Source organism: Mesoplodon densirostris, chromosome 1 (assembly GCF_025265405.1).
Source record: "Mesoplodon densirostris isolate mMesDen1 chromosome 1, mMesDen1 primary haplotype, whole genome shotgun sequence".
Lineage (NCBI taxonomy): Eukaryota > Metazoa > Chordata > Mammalia > Artiodactyla > Ziphiidae > Mesoplodon > Mesoplodon densirostris.
This window is the reverse complement of record NC_082661.1, coordinates 223,522,118-223,540,963: the sequence shown is the minus strand read 5'-3', so window position 1 is coordinate 223,540,963 and position 18,846 is coordinate 223,522,118. Positions and strand designations below refer to the sequence as shown.

Sequence of the window (18,846 nt, the reverse complement as noted above, 5' to 3'; positions counted from 1 at the left end):
AAAGGGTCAGGTAGTGAGTATTTTAGCTTTTTGGGCCGTATGGCCTTTGTTGCAGTTACTCAACTCTGCCTCTGTAGCATGAAGGCAACCGAAGACAACATGTAAAATGTGAGCATGGCTGCTGTCTGGCCTGCTGGGCTGCCATGACAAAATACCAAAGACTGGTCGGCTTCAACCACAGAAATTGACTTCTCACAGTGCTGGAAGCTGGGAAGTCCAAGATGAAGGTGCTGGCTGATTTGGTTTGTGTTGAGGGCCTGCTTCCTGGCTTGTAGATGGCCAACTTTCTAGTTGTGTTCTCACATGGTTGGGGGCTGAGGGGGTGTGCGGGGAGAGAGAGAGAGAAAGAAAGAAATTGATCTCTTCCTCTTCTTATAAGGCTACTGTCCTATCAGAATAGGACCCCACCCATATGAACTCATTTAACCTAATTACCTCCTAAAAAACCCTATCTCCAGATAGAATCACCTTAGGGGTTAGGGCTTCAACATATGAATTTTGGGAGGAATGATACAATTCAGTCCATAGCAGCTGTGTTCCAATAAAATTTTATTTATAAAAATAGGAGGTGGTCCAGATTTGGCCCAAGGACCATAGTTTGCTAGCCTGTGGTCTAGAGGGAATCAAACACATCGGAAAGTAGACTAGGTGATCTATCGGCATACTTCTAGTTCACCAGTTTTGTGAATCTGTGCTGTTTTGGTCAAAGACTCAGCCAAAGGACATATTTGATGTCTATCATAGCTTGACATCATTAAATGTTCTCCTATATAATAAGATCCTCTCCCCACTGTAAAAATCCTGAGCACCGCTAATATGTGGTTTTGGGGAAATTATTTGGATTGAGTTGGCAGAATTTAGAGGTTAAATGTTTTAGAGGTCTCTAGTTTTAGACTGTCTTGGTTCACATCTGCCACTTACTAGCTATGTGATCTTGGGCAAGTTACTTAATTTCTCTGTCTCAGTTTTCTCATTTATAAAATGATGATAGTAGTGGAATTTACCTTATAGCAATGGTGTGATGCTTAAATAAGTTAATACATGTTGAGAGCATAAAACAGTGCCTGGCTCATAGTAAGTTCTTGGTAAATGTTATCTATTATTATTTCTTGAAATAAGAGATAGTAAGGGAAACCAGAGGGAATATGATTTTGAGTTAAAGGTGAGGTAGCTGTCAAATATTTAGGGATGTTTTAGAAAATAAACAGCTTTGGATCAGATTGGAGTGTGTGCTTCTGTTTAAGAACAATAAAAATGTGGTAAAGGGAATATGAATATTTTTCTAAACAACCTTTAATTCTCCTATCCTAGTATTATCACATGTTTGTACTTGTCCACATCCCATTAGATCCTTAGCTCATGAGGGCAGGGGCCATGTTTATTTACCCTGTTTAAGTCCCATCACTTAGCAAAGAACATGGCACTTAGATGGTTCTCAGTACACATTTCTTGGATAAATAATTACATTTAAAATGCATCTTTATTTTTTCCACATTGGATTAATTCTAATACATCTAAGTTTATAACTTATTATATGGCTTAAAAACCCTCAGTATTTTTACTTTATAAAAAGGAAAAATCAAGTATGTTTGATAAATCAAGGCTGATAAATCTTGGAAGATTTATGTTATCTTTCATTTGTAATTTTTTATTTGTGCCATATTTATAAAGTTTTTGTGACTTATGATTGTAACATTTTTAGAGTAGAAGTATATATAAAAATATAATTTTGGTTATTCTTCAGAATTAAGGATTAAACTCTAAACATTAAAAGAGAATTTTCACTGAACTTTTGATCAGGATTGCATTTGTGGAGCACTTATAGTTTAGAAGCTGCTTTGGTCGTTTTTTCAATGAATCCTATATAATATATATGTATTTTTTCTTTTTCTCTTTATACCTTAGATAACAATATCCGGGAGTGGAATCTTGAAATAGAGTCCTCTTTTGATGTTATCAGTTCAAAGCCAGTTTTGGGTCAAGCGATTATAGCCATCCCTGAATTAAAAATACAACAGACAAACAGCGTTGAACTTCATCATGGGGAAAGGATTGTTAAACTCTTTGTGAAAATTGACAAGGTGAATGATGGTACTTCCCGAGAAGCACTAAGATGAAAAGCAGTGTTGTTCAAAAGAAATGCTTAGAAAGAAGGACCTGAGTATTAAAGAAAAGTGTACTTTTTCCATTTTTTTCTTTACTTTTAATCTGTTATATATTTTGTGTGTGTGCAAGCTAAGGAATGATTTTCCCAAATTTTAAGATTAAGAAAACGGAGGTTTCATGATTAATTTGGCATTGTCTCCTCTCAAAAAGTCAGATGTGTTATATTTTAATTTTTCTGCAGTATTTGGAGTATCCTAAATCCAAAATACATTCTAAGCATCATACATAAATGCTGTGATTATTTTTGGTATTTGTAAACTATTTTGAATATTGGTACTTATTCTACATACAGAATTCTAACTCTAAACTTATGATCTTTCGTAAGTAGAAGTGGACTGGATTTTACCTTTTCTTTTTCCTTTTCTTATTCCTCTAATTGACAATTGTGAGCTGAAAAGGATAGAGCAAATCAGCATTCAGTAACTGTTCAGATAAAGTAAGAACTCAAAACACTTTTCTAGTTCTGGGCTTGAAAGAAGAGTTAACCTCAAAGTCCAATTCTAAATGTTAAGAACGTAGAATAAATGTTAGCTGAGTGTTGCAATGGGAAGAGCTGTTTTTCTGAATGCCCATGTTATTTTATTCTTTCCTTTCCCTTCTGGTGTATTAATCCATGCTAAACTCCTAGCATGTTGATTTTTAAATATTATCTATGGATTGGTATAATTTGGCATAATACAAGGAGGGAGATTTATATTTCTCTGTGCTTATCTATGAGAAATTGATGTGATGCTCTGAACTACTATATTATTTTGCTGAAAATATGCTACAGATTACTTAGACTGACGTATTATTTTTTAAAAGAGTGTTACTATAGAGACTTGGTGGCCTCATGGACATGGAAACCAGACTGGGTACAACATGACAGTTCTTTTTAAGCTGGATGGAGGCTTAAGTTTTGAAAAATCAGCTGAGGTAAGCAAATACTTTAAGATATTTTGTGAAAAAAAGTATATTTCTTGTTAAAATAGCAATACAGATCTTTGTAGGAAAAGAAGAAACCAACAAAACTTCTGCAACCCCACCACTCAGAGATAATTAGTAGTAATAGTTATATGCATTCAAATGCTTCTGGTATGTGTATATTTATATTTTTTAATGGACCAGACTTTGCACATTATTTTATTTATAAATATTTTCCTACTGTGTTTTAAATTGTCCTTTATATCAAACTAATAGATATATATATATAATTTTACAACTCAAATATTACTATAAGGTTCATATGAAAAATAGGATCCCTTGTCCATCCAACCCTTTCTGTTGCTATTTCCTACTCCTCAGAATCAATAATTTTTAACTTTTACTTATACGTTCTGCTGATTACCTTCATTTCTCCAAATAACATGCTTCTACTACTGTTTTCTAATTTTTCAGTTTTGTATATTATCTATTGACTTCAGACCTAGAGGATGAGAAACCTACATGATTCTCTCTGATGACTCCTGCTTGGCCCCCAATGTATACATTTTGCCTCCCTCTACCCTCCCAATGTAGTCATATGGCCATTTTTCGTTAACTCAATATTCAGTTTTTATATTATTATATTATGAAAATACTATTCAAAGCTGAACCACATGGTGTCCTAAAATTATATTTTCTTTCTTGTGCAACTTTCTGTTTTCCTCAGTGTTAATAATTGCCTCATGGTTCTGGTTGCTTTGTTTTCCCTTTTACTTCCTCTAAATCATATACAAACTCTCTAACATACCTTTTAAATTTAGTCACACTCACCTGGTAATCTGTCCACTGTTTATTGTTACTATTATTTTTCCTTTAATTTTTGTTATTTTTTGAAACTCTCTCTCCTAGAGCCATTTTCTCATCTCCCTGATCTTGCTTGGTTACTCTCTAGACCTTCTACTTAACTTTTGTCCTGAAACTTCCTTTTATTATCATTCTAGGGATTCCCATCATCTGTCTTCTAGGAGTTCTAGGTATTTCTTTCATCTTTCTCATGGATTAAACATGGAATCCTGTTTCTTTGGACCCATGTTTCTCTCTCTCTTTTTGACTCTCACTTTTGGTGAAACACTTTCTCCAATAGATTCCTGAGAATGTGTTGTAGATAAAATGTAATTACATTCTAATTTCTGTTTTCTTGTATAGACCTGTTTGTGTTTGCTTCTGGAAGCTTTTAGGATTTCACTATCTTTGATAATCTAATATTTGAAAATTTGAAAATGAGTAGATTTTTGTTGTTGTTATGATAGTCATCTTGTGGACTCTTCTGATCTAGAAACTCTTCTGATCTAGAAATTTTCTTGTATTATATCGTTTATTATTTTTCATTCATTATTTTTATTCTATTTTTCTGGTACAACTATTAATCAGATTGGACCTCCTAGACTGAAAAATATTCTTAGATTTCCCCTTTTATATCCCATCTTGTCTTCTTATTCTATATTCTGGGAGATTTACTTGATTTTGTCTTATATTTTAAAATTAGATATACTTTTGTTATCACTTAAATTTTTTTTTAAGTTTTTTGTTATTTTATTTAAAAAAGTGCATCCTATTTGTATTTCATGGTTATAATGTCTCTCATTTTTCTTAGAATTTTAACTAATATTCTAAGTAGTTTTAAAGTTTTCTTTGCATTGTTTTTGTTTTCCACATTCCTTTATTCTTCTACTTGTTTCAGTATCTGTCTTTTACATTAGAGACTTTCCTGGAATGTCAGTTATTCTTGGTGTCAATTCATTCTGAAGATTAAGCACAAAAATGCAGATGAGAAGCCCTGTATGAGCCTCAGTGTTCAGGTGGAAATCCAGCTTCATAATGTGGTGATGCCTACATGTCTGTAGCTATAGATCTTCTGTGTCTGTGTGTGTGTGTGTGTGTGTGTGTGTGTGTGTGTGTGTTTAACCTTGACAGTGAGGACATTCTCCAATCTCTTGTCTGGGGAGTATAAGACTAGTTGTTATCATTCAGGGAGTCTAGTGGCAGAAAGGGATTAAAGTTCTGACCATCAAACATAGTTTTATCAGTTCTCCCTCTCACACTGTGCTTCGTGTCCTGAAACCTCTTTGATTCTGAAAGGCAAAATGATAGGTGAGCTTTAGGACCCCTCCTCCAATCAATATACTTCAGTTCTGCTTTTGGAATGAGAACCTCTAAGTCACTATACATAAAACTGCATCTTTATGCTACTTTAAACATTCTAAAATTGAGTTCAGGGTTGGAATTGGAGCTATCTAGAGAAAACAGTGGAGAAAAATAGCCTCTGTCCTTTAATGCTCTCAAAGTACCTTTAGAGAAGGACCAATCCCCCTCTACCCCGAATCTACCCGGAACTGATATTTAAAACAAAATACAATAAAAATGTTTCCCCCTGAAGATATAACCATCTGTTTTGCCTCTGAATCTATGAACAAGCCTTATGGTAACCTCAGTTAGAGGATACTGAAGGGCACAATTTGACTTTAGTCTAAAGAAATGACTAGGTCCTGCTGAGTTTGGGATACAGCACCAAGGATTGGAAAGGACTGCAGTTTGGCTGCTTATTTAGTCCTTCAAATGCCATTTCTGTGTATGTATAATGGGACAGTAAAGATGAGGTAACTTGAACCTGGCTTATGATAGTGTATAGTAAGTAGAAGCAATATTAATCCCTTACAGAGAGTTCTTCTTTCCCCTTACATCAACCTTTGGTGTTTGCATTTGGCTGTGGTTGTACTCTGGTGTCAACTTCCATTTGGTATTACCTTTTCTGTGGGCCAGACACCATGCTCAGTCTGGAGCTCTACCCTTCAGGAATTCATTTTCTGTTTTTCCTTTGTTTAATTATGCTCTATATTTTCTGAGGCACTGTGAGTGTATGTGTGTCCATAGTGTATACAGGGAGAATGTCCTAGAGCTGTTTAAAGAGCCAAGACTTTCCCTCTAATTCTAAATCTCTTGGCAGAAGACGTGTGCTCTCTCACATGTTAAGTTTCTTTTTTTTTTTTTTTTTTCGTGCGGTACATGGGCCTCTCACCGTTGTGGCCTCTCCCCTTGCGGAGCACAGGCTCCGGACGCGCAGGCTCAGCGGCCATGTCCCATGGGTCCAGCCGCTCTGCGGCATGTGGGATCTTCCCGGACCGGGGCACGAACCCATGTCCCCTGCATCGGCAGGCAGACTCTCAACCACTGCGCCACCAGGGAAGCCCTTAAGTTTCTTGTGAGTCATCTTCATGAAAGGGTGAAAAAGAATGAGTCATTCCAACTTATCAAAGAGAAAGAAGAGGAACTTCTGTGTTGTTTGTGGGAAACAATTCTGTTTCAATTCAGACTAATATGGTTGCATTATTGTTATTGTTTATATTACATATAAAGATGCCACTCTTGGAATTGATCAGCAACAGGAGTGAAGGAAGATGTGTTGCTCCACTCCTTGTGTTAATGCATGTCTGTGAAATGCACCCTTTGGCTGTGGCTGTTGTAGAGTTTGTTATTTTTGAAGCTCATTCATTCACTAAATACTTAGGGAGCATCTGCTGCGTTTCCACCATTTTACCAGGCTCTGGTGATAGAGCAGTGAATAAGACACCCTGTCCATTTCTTTCTGAGATCTTAGTAAAATTAATAATTCAGCTTGGAAATTAAACAATTAAACAAGCAATTGCAATGAAGTGTGATAAGCACTCTAGAGAAATATAGAGCACTGTGTGAGCACGGAGCAGGGGCATCCGGGGAAGATTCCCAGAGGAGGTGATAGCTGTCTCCTGGGGGTTAAGTAGAATTTGACCATGAAGTGTAGCAAAGAGGCAGAGGGACAATAGTATGTCAGGCCCAGGGACTCAAAGGAGTCTTGTGTGTTAGCAGAGGTGAAAGAAATTTCAGTGTGGCTGTGTTTGAGTTTAAAGTAGAACCGGGATGTTGTAAAGGTAGGCTAGGGCAAGATCCCACAGAGCCTAGTAAGCCATGTGAAGGAACTAGACTGTCCTGAGGACAGCTGGGATTCTTTCAAGGGTTTTAAGGAGAGAGCACTGATCATATTTGTTCTACAAAGATTGTGTAGATCAGATTGGAAGAATGACAGGAGTGGGAGGCCAGTCAGAAGACTATGGTGGTAATTCAGGCACAAGATGATGATTGCTTGGTCTGTGGAATTGCTGAGCAGATAGATTTGAGAGAGATTTTGGAGGTAAAACCACCAGTCTTGATGATGCGTAGGGATAGGGGGGAAGGATGAGTTAGAAATGATTCTTAATTTGCTGGTTTGGGCCACTGAACAAGTGGCAATTCTGTTCTTTGCGTTGAAGTACTCATAAAGAAGAGCAGGTTTGGGGGATGAGATAGGATGAAAATTATTTCTGTGTTAGACGTGTTTTGTGTGAGTGATTGAGAGATACCCTCAAAATAATATTTGATGAGCATTTCATTATATGGGTCTAGAGTTTAAGAATTAGATCTGGGTTAAAGATATACATGTGTAAGTCAACAGAATATAGATAATTGTAGCCATGGAAGGGGATGAGCTACCTCAGGGGTTGCATGAACAGGAGAGCTAGAACAGGACCCCTGGGAATTGTAATAATTAAGCATGGGAGAAGAAGAGAAAGCCACAGAGGGATCCAAGAAGGAATGGCCAAGGAGGTACAAGGAAAACCAGTTAGAGTGGGGACTCACAAGGGAAGAGAGTATTTTAAGAAGTGGAGAATGTTCAGAGAGTGTCACATGCTGTAGGGAGCTCAGGTGAGAAAAGGAGTGAGAAAGATCCTTCAGATTTGGCAATAAGGAGATGACTGGTGACTTCGACCAGAATGGAAATCCGATTGCAGTGGTCAGAGAATGACTGAAGCGGGGGAAGTAGAGACAGTGAGTACTGAGGCAGCTCGTTAAACATGTTTCATGGGAACCACACTGGAACCAGGTGGTGATGATGACCAGTTGGGGTCAGAGGTTGACTACATACTGTGCAAATAAGTGTATATATTTTAGAGAGCCAGGTTTTTCATGGATGGAGAAAGGTAGTATATGTATAGAGGGGAAAAGCTGGAATGGATTGGAATTGCAACTGCTAGTGTGGACTCGTGACTTTCAGTATATGTAGGTAGATATAGAAATAAATATAGATGTAAATGCATGTGTGTATGTGTTTATAGACACACACACACACACACACACACACACACACACACACACACACACACTTCCTAGCTCTTTCCAGGCCTTCTCGGAGGTCCTGGGAACAGCGGCACTCTATTAACAGTGAATGGAGCTAGTCTCCAAATCTTGGTTTTTAAATAATACTCTACTAAAAGGAATCAGGGAGAAATGACTTATTTGGAGGCTGAAGCCTAGAATAGCTTGCTGCATTCGAAAGTTAGAAGGTACTCAAGAATGATGGGACAGGGACTTCCCTGGTGGTCCAGTGGTTAAGACTTCACCTTCCAATGCAGGGGGTGTGGGTTTGATCCCTGGTCGGGGAGCTGAGATCCCACATGCCTCATGGCCAAAAAACCAAAACATAAATCCGAAGCAATATTGTAACAAATTCAATAAAGACTTTAAAAAAATGGTCCACAAAAAAAAAATCTTCAAAAAAGAATGATGGGACAGGTCAAAAGGACACAGAGGTCACTTTAATGTGCTCCCACTGGCCAAATCTGAGAGGATTTGAGCTTGAAAATAAAGAGTGGTAGTAAAATATTATAACCCATTGAACATAATAAAAAGCCTTGAGTGCACACTGATACAAATAAATATACGCATAAGTATTATTTAAGATCATTCAATAAATGAGAGAAAGGAAAGTTATTCCTTAAAATGGAATGCCAACTAATTAATAAATGTAGAAGGGATTATAGAACTGAATAATAATTATTTGATAACTAACATAGTTATAAATAATTCAGGCAAGAAATAGGAATGGATGCTAAACTAGAGGGTATAGCAGCATGAAATATGGGATCTTTATATAGCCTCAAAGCACCTTTTAACAACGTATTTATTAGTTATAATGGAGAAAAAAATATAGTGGAGGAACCTAGCAGGTACCATCTTGATTAAGTGGCGGTGCCCCCTGACAAGCTGCAAGAAGAAGAATATAGCATCACTTCCTTGATAGTCCTGTCAAAGCAGATAACCAGGATCTAAATCATGAGAAAGCACTGGACTATCCCAAATTGAGCTCCATTAGCACAGATCTGCAAATCTACTTCAATCTACTGTAATCCTCAAAAATGTCAAGGAAAGACTGAGGAACTCTTCCACATTGAAAGAGACTAGAGAGATGTAACAGCTGGGTGCAGTGCCTGATCTTTTTTGCTATGAAAGGTGTCATTGAGGCAACCGACAAAAGTTGAATGGGGTCTCTGGGTGAAGGGTGTTTAGGAGTTCTTTGTACTATCATTGCAACTTTTCTGTGAGTTTGAAATTGTTTCAACATAAAAAAGGACACCATTAAGGGAATAAAAAGCAACAAAATCCTGATGGGAAGGGGCCAGGAGAGAGGGAAAGACTGATAGTATCTCCATCTCAACTAGAGATAGTTGAGAGAGGGCAAGGTGTGTAGGATAAGGTAGGGAGGATGGCATCAGTGCACTGGTGGGTGGATTCACTTGGGGATGAGGGCTCTGGTTTTGTTGTCATAGGGGTAAAAGATAAAATAACATATATAGAGAAAAAAAACGGAGCTTAAGGATGGAGGTACGTTGGAAGATGTCTAGGACCCCTTGAGGTGTATTTTCTTTCTGTGGGGATTTCAAACTCTCTTTCAGTGTAGTTTAAAGGGGAAAAGTGAACCTGAGGAAGAAAATTTGGGTAATTCTGGTCAGACAGTGCTTTTCTCTCCTGGGATCTGGGATGTAACGTTGTCTGCTGAGAGTAACAGAGGCCAAGTTAGACACTTGAGGAAGGTGACGACTTGAGAAAGGGCTGGAGACGGCTCAGCCACCACAATCGGATTGTGGGGTAGCACCTAGGGCCCAACTGAGGTTGAAAACTGTGCATCTCTTTATCTGAGAGTCAGAATATCTTCACTTAGAAAGAACTATTGATTTCTGATTGTGTCATTGTAAGCTAGTTTGGTGATGTTTTGCAAGCTGTTACAGGTGTGTGGTAGGTTTGAAATTGTTTTCTGAGCCTTCTGCCTACCCTGCTTGTACACATGCTAATTAAATCCTCGTATTTGAGCAGTACTTTAAAGTGTGAGGTAAGGCTTGGGTCCGAAACTAAGTATCTTTCTCTGCTATGGTTTTTGAAATTATCTTATTTCTAAAATGTTATCTGAACAATAATTCTGTTCATGTAGGAGTCTTAAGGTACTATTTTATTTAGCCTGTTAAATAACACTTTAATCAGTTTTGTCTTTTGCTCCTTAGAAGGTTCAGAAGAGAGCTGAAGGTGATTAAAGGATAAAGGAATAAGATAATTTAACTTGAAGGTGAGCTGATTCTTTAGTTTGTTATTTATGTTTTTTTTTTTTTTTTTTTTTTTTTTTTTGCGATACACGGGCCTCTCACTGTTGTGGCCTCTCCCGTGTGGAGCACAGGCTCCGGGCCCGCAGGCTCAACGGCCATGGCTCACGGGCCCAGCCACTCCGCGGTATGTGGGATCTTCCCGGACCGGGGCACAAACCCGTGTCCCCTGCATCGGCAGGCGGACTCTCAACCACTGCGCCACCAGGGAAGCCCTATGGTATTTTTTTCATTTAGGTGTGGGGCAGGATGAGAGCTTGAAGTGGAGCATATAAGATCAAGGTTACTCTCAGGAGAGGCTATGCCCTAGTCAAGGTTGTTTGTTCTAGAGCAGGTAACTGAGGAACATCTCAGAATTCATTTGCAGTGGGAACTCTAAAGGGTGTTTGTCTATTTGTCCACTTGACTGGGATGGTAGAGGTTGGATTGAATGATCTCTTGTGCCTCCCTACACTTCCATGATTGCTCAAAAGAGGAAACCAGGATGCTTTAAAAATTTGAGCTGTTTTGCAAGTTTCAGGAATCAATGTTTGCTTTTGAAATTTAGATTAAAATTATAGGTTATTGCCAAATTTGGTAAGAGAGCTGATACCTAATTCACCTTTGTTTCCATCCAGGGTAGTTCTTCCAGGGAATTCAGTTTCTTGGCAGTCCCGAATTTCTTAATGTTTTCAGACCTGCCAGTGTTTCTGCAAGCAAGAAATTCGACTGCTATGTGCCGTCATTATCTGTTTCCTGGCAGGAATCTCTCAGTTTGATTTCTTTCCAGCCTTTATTTGGTGGGAACGTGTCAGACTGGGATTTTTTTTTATTTTTGATTTATTGTGTAGTATAACACACAAGAGAAAAAAACCAGAACATAAATGGAACACTTAACGAATGATCGGAGAATGAACACCCATGTGACTGTCATCCTGATCCAGAAACAGGGGCATTACTAGCACCTCGGAGCTTCCCCATTCTTTGCGAGCTTCCCCAATCACTGCCCCCTTTCCTTCCCGAAGATCCACTGTCCTGACTTATAACACTATGCTTTATTTTTGCCTGTTTTTAAATTTTATGTACATAGAACCACATAGCTTATATTCTTTTATGACTGGCTAATTTGGCTCAACATTATATTTGTGACATTTAGATATGTTGTGGTGTGTAGCTGCAGTTTGTTTACTTACATTGCTTTGTACTATTTCATTGTATTACACATTCTGCTGTTGAAGTTGGGTAGTTTCCAGTTTTGGCTTTCCTGGATAATGCTGCTATGAACTTTATCGTACGACACTCGGAGCACATATGCCCCCAAACAGCATTCCTGCTGGAGTGGGATTGCTGGATCATAGGGTAGGCACGGGTTCAGCTTTTACAGGGAATGCTAAATTGTTTTCCAAAGTGTTTGTATTTCACCTTTACTCTGCACGCTCCCGTGTTCGCTAACACTCGGTACTGTGTCAGGGGAATTTTTCCCTCATCACCGGCCTCTCCCTATCTGCTCTCTACCTCTCATGTTTCCTGATGGTTTCATTGTTATCCTGGGCTTGCTTTATGCAAAAATAGTTCTATTTTTAAAGTATCTCATTGAAATCCATATTGCTAGCTTTATATCTTTCTTGCCTGTCTTCCATCAACGTTAGACGTATGTGTTTTAATCTTTTGTTTACTGGGCACGTCAGAAGACGACAGCACAGTCTCCGACGGAACGCCTTGGGGAAGTTACAGATTTTGGTTGCAGCCCACGCAGGCAGAGATGTACTGGGTCATAAAAAGAATGCAGGTGCTGTGGGGAAGGGAAAGTGCTGACTCTATTTCTTTTGGATGGAAAAGAATATCTTGATGACTGAGATTTTTGTTGGTGTTGTTAAAAGGAGTAACTTTGGAGCACATGGTTTAAGTATGAGGGGAGATAATTAATGATTACTTCAAAAATAAATAAATTAAAAAATAAAAGCAGGAGCTTCCCTGGTGGCACAGTGGTTGGGAGTCCACCTGCCGATGCAGGGGACGTGGGTTCGTGCCCCGGTCCGGGAGGATCCCACATGCCGCGGAGCGGCTGGGCCCGTGAGCCATGGCCGCTGAGCCTGCGTGTCCGGAGCCTGTGCTCCGCAAGGGGAGAGGCCACAACAGTGAGAGGCCCGCGTACTGAAAAATAAATAAATAAATAGATAGATAGATAGATAGATAGATACATAGATAAATAAATTTTAAAATGTTGAGATATTATAAAGTCTGTCAAGCAAGTCATTTCAAGAGGGACCTTAGAATGTGAGTCTGGGAGAGTTGGCTTTATCAATTTAGGAAACCAACTTGATTTTTTAACAAAAAAGAAAGTTTTGTGTATAAATGGTAGTGGGAGAGGCTGCTCTGGGTAAATGGAATAAAAAAGAAAATCTTCCCCATGACTGTTTTTACCATTTTCTGCTCTAATTGAATATTTGTATTCTACTAATTGATTGTATTGAATTGCCTAGGTAGTATGTGTGTTAAAGGCATAATAAATATTTTGGAATGACTGTTATGGTTTACCTTTCTGGAAAACTAGGAAATCACTTAGTTGATATTTCACTTTAGCACAACTTACTTTGTAAGACTCTTCCAAGCATTCCCTATATAAGGTAAATCTTTTTGCTGAAAGCAAGAGAAGGTGGTTGCTGTTTATATTGACCTGGCATCAAGATTCTCCAATTAAATTACTGTAGGGAAAGAAAAAAATGTAATCATATGTATTCCACAATCAGAAATTATATTGCACAGTTCCCAAGCCAGAAGAGGTAAAAGATTGCCCCTAGCTGTTACAATTAGAAAAATAATGGAGATTTCCTTTACTGTTTTGTTTTTTAAAAATTTCACTTTGTTCTTTGTTTCTTGAGTTCCCAGTTTCATCTTTGCAATATGCACAGGGCAGAAAGAGGTCCCAGTGCCACTTCCTCTTTCAAAGTGCTACTCTTGGCCCTCTAAAGACCTTAAAAGCACACAGCCAAAAAATACGGAATTCAGAATAATCAAGGTGTATTTCTGACCACTTCTGTACTTTTGATCAATACTGAGGGTCCACAGAGATTGTGAAGTGTGTTTCCTTCTGTATTTCCCAGGTTTCCTAGGACAGCCATAACAAATAGAGTAGCTTAAGATAAAAATAATTTATTTTCTCACAATTTTGAAGGCTGGAAGTCCAAAATCAAGGTTTTGATAGGGCCATGTTCCTTCTGAAGTTTTCAGGGAAGGATCCTTCCTTGTCTCCTCTAGCTTCTGGTAGTTACTGCTAGTCCTTGGCATTTCTTGGCTTGTGGATGCGTCACTCCAATCTCTGCCTCTGTCGTCATATGGCCTTTTCCCTGTGTGTGTCTCTGCTTTTCTTTTCTTTTTTTCCCCTCAGTTAGCTGTATCTCATTATCACCCCTTCAGATCAATAAATCAATCATTCCTTTTTTTCCGATAATTTAATATAATTTATTTATATTTGGCTGCATTGGGTCTTCGCTGCTGAGCGCGGGCTTTTCTCTAGTTGCGGCGAGTGGGGGCTACTCTTCGTTGTAGTGCACAGGCTTCTCACTACGGTGGCTTCTCTTGTTGCGGAGCACGGGCTCTAGGTGCACAGGCTTCAGTAGTTGTGACTTGCGGGCTTAGTTACTCTGTGGCATGTGGGATCTTCCCGGACCAGCGATTGCACCGTGTCTCCTGCATTGACAGGCAGATTCTTAACCACTGAACCACCAGGGAAGTCCCTCTGCTTTTCTTATAAGGATACTAGCCACTGGATTAGGGCCCACCCTAATTTGGTATGACCTCATTTTAACTTAACTAACTGCATGTGCAAAGACCGTATTTCCAAATAAGTTCACATTCTGAGTTTCTGAATGACATGTATTTTGAGGAAGCACTATTCAACTCAGTACACCTTCTTTTATCTTTCTCCCTGTCAAAGTTAAACATTTCCAAAATGGCTACAGGCAGTGGCTTACCCAGAGTGGGCTATGGGAGCAGTTAGCATTGGGTATAGGCAGCAAGTGGTTGCATTGTGTGTAGACTACAGGTGGCCTGCTTTTTATTAGTAGTATGTTCTGGCAATTCTGTGCAATGTCAGTGATAAAATATTCCTCCCCCCAAAATCTTTTGTTGGTCTGTTTTACCCATGTGTGCAATTGTACTTGAGTTTTAATACCATATATGTAGGCTTCAACGTAGCATATTTTTATTATTAACCCTCTAATAAATATTATATTCTACATGGAAGTGAATTTGGAGAACTTTTATATGGTTGTCCCCAGGCTCATGGGAACTTAACTTCATGCAGTCATTTTGAAAGTATGTTCATAACAGTTTGGAATTGTCTAAACTTGTTTTGGGCATAGTTCATGTCCCTAGTCCCTGTCTTATTACATATTCTTGCATTTAAAAGTAGATTAGAAAGAGTAGCACAGTAGTTATAAAAAAGAAGAAACTCAACATGAGTTACTTCATTGTGACCTCTTGGAGTTCTTATTTTTATGTTTAAAATTTAAAATGGAAAGAAATAATTGATAAGCTGGATTTTATTAAAGTTAAAGACTTCTGCTTTGCCAACGACAATGTTAAGAGAATGAGAAGACAAGTCACGGATGGGAGAAAATATTTGCAAGAGACACATCTGTTAAACAAAATACGTAAAGAACTTTTAAAACTCAACAATAAGAAAACAGATAACCCAATTAAAAAACGGGCCAAACATTTAACAGACATCTCACCAAAGAAGAGATACAGATAGCAAATAAGCATGTGAAAAGATACTCTGCATTGTATGTCATCAGGGAAATACAAATTGAAACAACAATGAGATAACACTACCATCTATAAGAATGGACAGACTTTGGAACACTGACAATTCCAAATTCTGGTGAGGATGTGGAGCAACAGCAGCTCTCATTCATTGCTGGTGGGCGTGTACAATGGTACAGTCAGTCACTTCGGAAGATAGATAGTTTAGTAGTTTCTTACAAAACTAAACATACTCCTACCATATGATCCAGCAATCAAGCTGCTCAGTACTTACCCAAAGAAGCTGGAAACTTATGTCCACACAAAAACTTGCACATAAATGTTTATAGAAGCTTTATTTCTTTTTTTTATAAAGTATATAAGCAATTTTTATTGACTTGATATTGTACAAATACGTTTTTTCCTTTTTTAATATTTATTTATTTATTTATTTATGGCTGTGTTGGGTCTTCATTTCTGTGCGAGGGCTTTCTCTAGTTGCGGCGAGCGGGGGCCACTCTTCATCGCGGTGCGCGGGCCTCTCACTATCGCGGCCTCTCTTGTTGCGGAGCACAGGCTCCAGATGTGCAGGCTCAGTAGTTGTGGATCACAGGCCTAGTTGCGGCTCACGGGCCTAGTTGCTCCGTGGCATGTGGGATCCTCCCAGACCAGGGCTCGAACCCGTGTCCCCTGCACTGGCAGGCAGATTCTCAATCACTGCGCCACCAGGGAAGCCCGCAGCTTTATTTCTAATTGCCAAAACTTGGAAGCAACCAAGGTGTCCTTAAGTAGATAAAGTAATAAATAAACTGTGGTCTATCCAGACAATAGAATATTACTCAGCACTGAAAAGAAATGAGCTATCAAGCCATGAAGAGACATGGAGGAACCTTAAATGCATATCACTAAGTGAAAGAAGCCAATCTGTAAATGATTCCAAGTATGTGATATTCTGGAAAAGACAAAACTACGGAGACATTTAAAAGATCAGTAGTTGCCAAGGGTCGGGAGGAGGAGGGAGTGATGAGTAGGCAGAGCACGGAGGATTTTTAGGACAGTGAACCTACTCTAATACCATAATGATGGATACATGCTAGTATACATTTGTCCAGACTCATAGAATGTGCAACACTGTGAGCGAACCCTAAGGTAAACTATGGACTTAGGGTGGTTATGAGGTGTCAATATAGGTTCATCGATTTTAACAAATGTACCACTGTGGTGGGAGATGTTGATGATGGGGGTGGATATTCATGTGTAGGGTCAGGGGATGTGGATGATGGGGGTGGATATTCATGTGTAGCGTCAGGGGATGTGGATGATGGGGGTGGATATTCACGTGTAGGGTCAGGGGATGTGGATGATGGGGGTGGATATTCATGTGTAGGGTCAGGGGGTGTGGATGATGGGGGTGGATATTCATGTGTAGGGTCAGGGGGTAATCTTTGTACCTTCTGCTCACTTTTGCTATGAACCCTAAACTGCTCTGAAAAACTTAAGTCGTTATTTAAAAAAACTTGAAATAGAGAAAAGTGTTAACTGTGATGTGTTAATATGCAATATTTTGCTTGGTAAGTGCATATTTGGGTTCATATATGAAATATTTTACTAATTTTAATACCTTTAGAGTTGAAATTTATTCTTTTTTTTACTTGATAATTGTTTTAAAACTAAAGAATCAAAGTAAAACATGACATCAGCGATATGCTTTAGTAGCGGCAGATATTAAAAAACCCCAAAGTACCTTGGAAATCTTTTTGATAGCACTCCAGATGCTTCATACAGAGATCAGCTGTGTGACTTAATCATGTATGTCTGTAGAGAAGGTGGTACAATTGAAATAAAGAAGTCATTCTTTTATTTCTGGAAAGACTGCCTCCATACTCACAGAAGATGTCTTGAAACAACAGGATCGTTGTTTTATAAACCTCTGTTATGGTCAACTGAAAATCATTCTTTGAACCTTGCAGAATTTGCTGTTTTGGAAACATTTCTTCATGTGTGACATTTTCTGGAAGTTTGGAAAAATTTTATTCATTCTTTTTAATCTCACCTCATCATTGGAAAAAGCTGCAGAAAGTCTTTCCTAGACAAAAGGAATGCTCATTATGAAGCTAGGGCACCGTAAAGCTAAATTTTGAAAAGCTAATCTCAACTTTGAAGTCCTCTGTGAGCCAAAGCAAACGTGGACATGTGTGAATCAGCTCAGATTTTGTTCTCTGCTAGCGTGGGTTTTCTCTTCCGAATTACCTTTTTTTTTTTCCCTCTTCTTAGTGTAGAATTTTAGATGAGGCTAATCAGATACAAATATATATCTTTGAGCAATGTACAGTGAAATTCCAAGCTTTTAAAACTCGTCTTTGAAGATAAGTGCACAGAAATTTTGAAGGCTATTCATTTTTCAAAAACAAACTGTAAGGAAATGGACATTTACATAGAAAAAAAAAGAATAAAAATTTGAAGAAGAGTGCCAGGAGAAACAACAGGAGATGCTGATCTTACATTGCCTGAAGAAATCAAAATAGCAATGTTGAATATACCAACCGTTTTCACCAAGAACTGGAGTTGTTCTAAAGCAATGGATCATATATCTGTGTTCACTATCATTCAGCCATTTTCTCTGATTTTGCAGAAGAAATACTTGAGAAGTGGAAAATTTTTGAACCCAGGGGCATTTGTAAGCAGTTTGAATGGATCTCAAGGAAACGGACATGGATACTACTGCTTTTTTTGGAATTTAATGTGAAGAGGAATTTTTATGAATCTCTGGCAAACTTATCGTTTTATCTAATACCTTCCCAAAATATTGTATATCTTTAGCTTTATTTAAAAGAACATTTCTAAATTAAAATTAATAAAAGGTGTTTTTCCATCAATTATTCAAGGATAGTTTGACAAATCTGGCTATATTCTTTTTTTTTTTTTTTTTGCGGTATGCGGGCCTCTCACTGTTGTGGCCTCTCCCGTTGTGGAGCACAGGCTCCGGACACTCAGGCTCAGCGGCCATGGCTTACGGGCCCAGCCGCTCCGCGGCATATGGGATCTTCCCGGACCGGGGCACGAACCCGTGTCCCCAGCATCAACAGGTGGGCTCTCAACCACTGCGCCACCAGGGAAGCCCTTGACAAGGTTCCTGACATTTTTAGAAGTTAAGGCTCAAATTAGCAAATATTATTATCCATTACTATAACAAACCAATATGTAGATATGTTAGTTTCTTTTTTAAAAAAATTAATATAATCAAATTCATGAATCCAGTACTTTTTCCTTTTTTATACTCTAACATTTATTTTACTTAAAAAACGATGTGATTATTCATATGGAGTTAAATACAAGAGACCTTTCAGTGTCTGCATTTTTTCTGGCCACTGTCATTATTCATTTTATTTCATTATTATTACTGAAAATAATTTTGTCATATAGAAGAGGGGTATGTTAAAAAGTGATCCTATCTAGTGTCAGATACACGAAATATACATCTGGCTACAAAGATATCAATCAAGTAACGATACTGATGTAAACTTTAATCTGTTAACTTCTGGTTGTGCTG

General features: G+C 38.4%; 1 protein-coding gene across 1 annotated transcript in view; it reads left to right on the top strand.

The window, feature by feature from the left end:
• The window catches only part of MANBA (mannosidase beta), a 129,337-nt gene that overhangs the window by 25,772 nt on the left and 84,719 nt on the right, over positions 1-18,846 (top strand). The window contains exons 6-7 of the mRNA XM_060115533.1: positions 1,906-2,081; positions 2,971-3,081. Coding sequence (XP_059971516.1) covers positions 1,906-2,081; positions 2,971-3,081 — 287 coding nt within the window. The remainder of the gene's footprint in view (positions 1-1,905; positions 2,082-2,970; positions 3,082-18,846) is intronic.